Source organism: Triticum dicoccoides, chromosome 5B (assembly GCF_002162155.2).
Source record: "Triticum dicoccoides isolate Atlit2015 ecotype Zavitan chromosome 5B, WEW_v2.0, whole genome shotgun sequence".
Lineage (NCBI taxonomy): Eukaryota > Viridiplantae > Streptophyta > Magnoliopsida > Poales > Poaceae > Triticum > Triticum dicoccoides.
The window spans coordinates 153,520,446-153,524,326 of NC_041389.1; the positions used below are offsets into that span (position 1 = coordinate 153,520,446).

General features: G+C 44.5%; 1 protein-coding gene across 1 annotated transcript; it reads left to right on the plus strand.

Moving 5' to 3' along the window:
* The first annotated feature begins 254 nt into the window (after positions 1 to 254).
* On the plus strand, positions 255 to 3,370 carry LOC119307945 (regulation of nuclear pre-mRNA domain-containing protein 1A-like). The gene is made up of 7 exons (XM_037584045.1): positions 255 to 594; positions 1,085 to 1,332; positions 1,437 to 1,598; positions 1,687 to 1,843; positions 1,923 to 2,065; positions 2,196 to 2,231; positions 2,326 to 3,370. Exons 1-7 carry the CDS (start codon positions 519 to 521, stop codon positions 3,040 to 3,042), a joined length of 1,539 nt encoding a protein of 512 aa, XP_037439942.1. The 5' UTR covers positions 255 to 518; the 3' UTR covers positions 3,043 to 3,370.
* The last annotated feature ends 511 nt before the right edge of the window (positions 3,371 to 3,881 follow it).

Below are 3,881 nucleotides of genomic sequence, written 5' to 3' on the forward strand. Positions count from 1 at the left end.
CGAGACTGGACGCCACGGGCAAGTACAACATCGTTAGCGAGGGCTCGCCAGGGCCTCGCCGGAGGGGAAGAAGAAACTTGACTTGTTCGGATGCGAGTTAGGCGCGAAAGAAAAGAGTGTGGTTTAGGAGGAGGAAGAACAACAACGGGCGCTGGATTGAAATCGGACGGTTGGGATAGAGAGCAGATTTGACTGAAACGAAAATATAAACAACTCAGTAAGAGAACGACCGAGCAGCAGCCCGGCGGCGAGGCAGCGAAGCGCCCGAACCGATTCGAGTGACACTCCTCTTTTTTACCTCCCTCCCTCCCTCCCTCCCAAAGTCCAAACCCTAGCCGGCTAGACCTCGCGATCCAATCCACATCTAACCCACCCGTAGAGATTTCGGCGGCCGATGTCTCCGCTGTCGCCGCCGCGGTCTCCACGCTCCCTCTCCTACTAGCAGTCAGCCAGCGACCTCCCTCACAGCCTAAAAATCCACGCCGTAGCGACGACCCGAGGGTCGGACGGCAGGCGCCATGAGCAGCGCGTTCAGCGAGGAGATACTCGCCGACAAGCTCGCCAAGCTCAACAACACGCAGCAGTGCATCGAAAGTATCCTTGATTTGATTTTGTCGCCCAAATCGCTCGAGAGATCTGTTTGGTGATTCTGAAGTTTAGTGTCGAGTTGCAAATTTTCTGCGCTGAATATTCAACTTTCTGCAGAAAGAACGCCCCTTTTTCTTGATTTGTCCACCTTAGTTCTTGCGCCCATGCTATGTCTATGTATATCCACTAACTTATTCGAAAGGATATATCCTTGAACGGGAATAAGCACGAAGTGGGCGAGAAGGCATTTTGTGGCTTCTAAAAATTGCAAATTCTTGTGTCCGTTTTCTGCCCTTTTTATGTTCTTACTTCACGGGAGCTCTCTGGATGTTACTGCTTATGGTAAAGCACTAGAGCCTACTTAAAAACGGTACTCTTTGACCTAATATCGTGATATGTATTCAGGAATCAGGAGCATAAATCGGTAGTTTTGTCTGTCTTAACATTTCTTACCATGATCTTGTTGTTGCCTTGACTTTTCCCCTGTGGCCATTAGCGCTGTCGCATTGGTGCATTTACCACCGGAAGGATGCAGAGCTAATTGTCCAAACATGGGCCAAGCAGTTCCATAATTCTGGAAATGAACAGAAGGTCCCTTTCCTTTATCTGGCTAATGACATCCTACAGAACAGTAAGCGCAATGGCACCGAGTTTGTAGAAGAATTCTGGAAGGTCCTCCCAACCACGCTTAAAGATGTAGCTGAAAAGGGTGACGATCGTGGGAAGAAAACGGTCTCTAGGCTGGTGAGTATCATATATCTGTACTTATAGTTGGTTAAATCTGGTTGCTATATGTTGTTAGAAGATAATCATAATGTGCTACTTAAAACTGCACCATTGTGTTCTAGGTTGATATATGGCAAGAAAGGAGAGTTTTTGGTTCACGTGCCGGGGGCATCAAGGATGTGATGCTTGGAACTGCCCCCCTTCCTGTATTAGATATGACCAAAAAGCGCTCTCACAGTTCATCCATCAAGATTGTCAAAAGAGATTCACGTTCTGTAAAACTGGTAAGATTTTCTCCCTGTTTGATACATTCTATATTTCGCTGGTGGATTTTGGGTAGAAATTATTCAAGTTTTGTTGTTGTCTTTTCAGAGACTAGGCGTTGGAGGAACTGCGGAGAGAATTGTATCTGCGTTGCACACTGTTCTCAGTGAACAAGCAGATGAAGATGCTGACCTTGAAAACTGCAAGACATCTATGCGTCATGTTGGAAAGATGGAGAAGGATGTTGACAGTGCCTGTAGCAAAGGTACTTTTTGTTAACAGGAGTTCTCCATCGTGGCTGTCTTGGCATTTTTTGTGATGTTATTCTCTCTTTCTCTCTGTAGCTGAGGATCCTCGTCGTGAGACTCTTTGCACAAAATTGAAGGATGAGGAGGCTACCATGAAAAAATGCATCGAAAAGCTCAAAGCAGTTGAAGAAAATAGAGCAGCTGTTGTGTCTGAATTGAAAGAGGCATTGCAGGAACAGGTCAGAATTACTGTTTTATCAGTAAAATAGTAATGCATTTTAAGCTTTTTCATGTACATGGGTTGATAATTTGTCCATGGCTTTCAACTTTATCTTGGATCTGTATAATCTTATTTTTAATGTTATTCAGGAATCGGAGCTGGAGAAGGTCCGCACTCAGTTGCAGGTAATGTTTCCCAAACATCCCAAAACCAGGGTTGATACTTGTAGCTTATCTGTAACATCTATGAATAATACCATTTTGATGTTTCTGTTGACAGTTGGCTGAAGCAATGGTAGAAGAAACAGCCAACATGCAACGGAGGCTCAACAATGAGCCAATCATTCCATCTTCCAAGCTAGCATCATCAGTAGAGCCAGGAAATTCACTCTCTAATGGGCAAGTAAAGGGCCAGCAGAAGACAGCTGCTGCTATCCTCGCGGACAAGATTGCATCATCATCAAACTCTCAGCAGATACTCCAATCTGCACTTTCCAAGTTTGCTGCAGAAAATTCATCTGAGGTACGCTCAGATAAAAGGATGAAAGTTGAACAATCCTCACAGGTCCCAAGCGTTGCGAATGCTGCTGCCTTCGTACCAATGCCGCCAATGGTCACCACAGCAGCACAGCAGCCCCAGACAATCTTGGTACAGCAAACTCCTGTGCAAGGCCAAGCTTCTGCACCACAGCCCCAATACAATATCTACCAGGCCCCTCCACAGCACTATGTCCAGCAGCCTGGAGGTTTAATTATGGGCATGCCATACAGTATGAACACCATGAATCCACCCCCACCTCCGCCACCGCCGCAGATGATGAACCTAGCAAGGGCGCAGACACAGCCTCAACCACCTACACAGCAGATGCTTCAGCAGCAAATGCAGATGAATGTTGCGCCCCCAATGCAGTTCACGCTTCAACAGCCCGGTGCACCACCTTTCAGGCCTTTGCAGCCACCTCCAGGGATGCAATTTTTCCATCACCAATCTCAGTGACATTTTTGGTAGACTGTCCAGCTCCGTTAAACTGTGATAGTGTCCAGTTTAGTATAGTGGTAGAGAGAAACTGACTGCTGTAGAAGATATACCATATGGTTGTTCATTCGTGAAGTTGTTGTACATGTAACTTGAGGGAGCAAAGTGCTGTGATATATGAGCCGGTTTCTTGGCTCAATTTTTTGAAGGTCGTAGGTTGATATTGGGGGTCGGAGCTAATAATTATGTGTAGTGCATCGATGAAAGAGATGGCACTGAGGGTTCCTTGTTGATACAGAGTTAATTGATTGGTGGACTTTTTCGTTCCGAAGAAAATGCAGCAAGTTTCCATTTGTGTACTGATAAGAGAATTATTTTCTACTAATGAAACATTGAAGCTGTTGGAAAAGGACTAGTCAGCTATATATGCAACTTGAAATACTTCCACTCCCAAAATTTAGGTCATTTTCACACTTCCTGTTCTTCAATGTAGTTTGAACATGTTTTTTAGCTGTAAATGACTAAAACTATACCAGACATCACTAAACTTGCAAGGGAGTGCAGTGAGATCCATGAACCTAAGAACTCCATATTTACATCCATTAATTTGTATACATAGGTCAAGAAAGGTTGAACCTACTCTTACTAATTAGGATGGCATGCCACTTGGCTCAATCTAAATCAAATTTGACCATATGGTCGCCATTCTAAATTGGTGGAGCAAGATTTTTTTTTCTTGGAGTCATTGGACAAATTTACAAGTTTCTAACCGATCACTATCAATATGATTACAAAACTGCGTCTTAGATAAGATCAAAATACAGAACGATCATCAGTGAATAAGGTTGCGCTATAAAAAT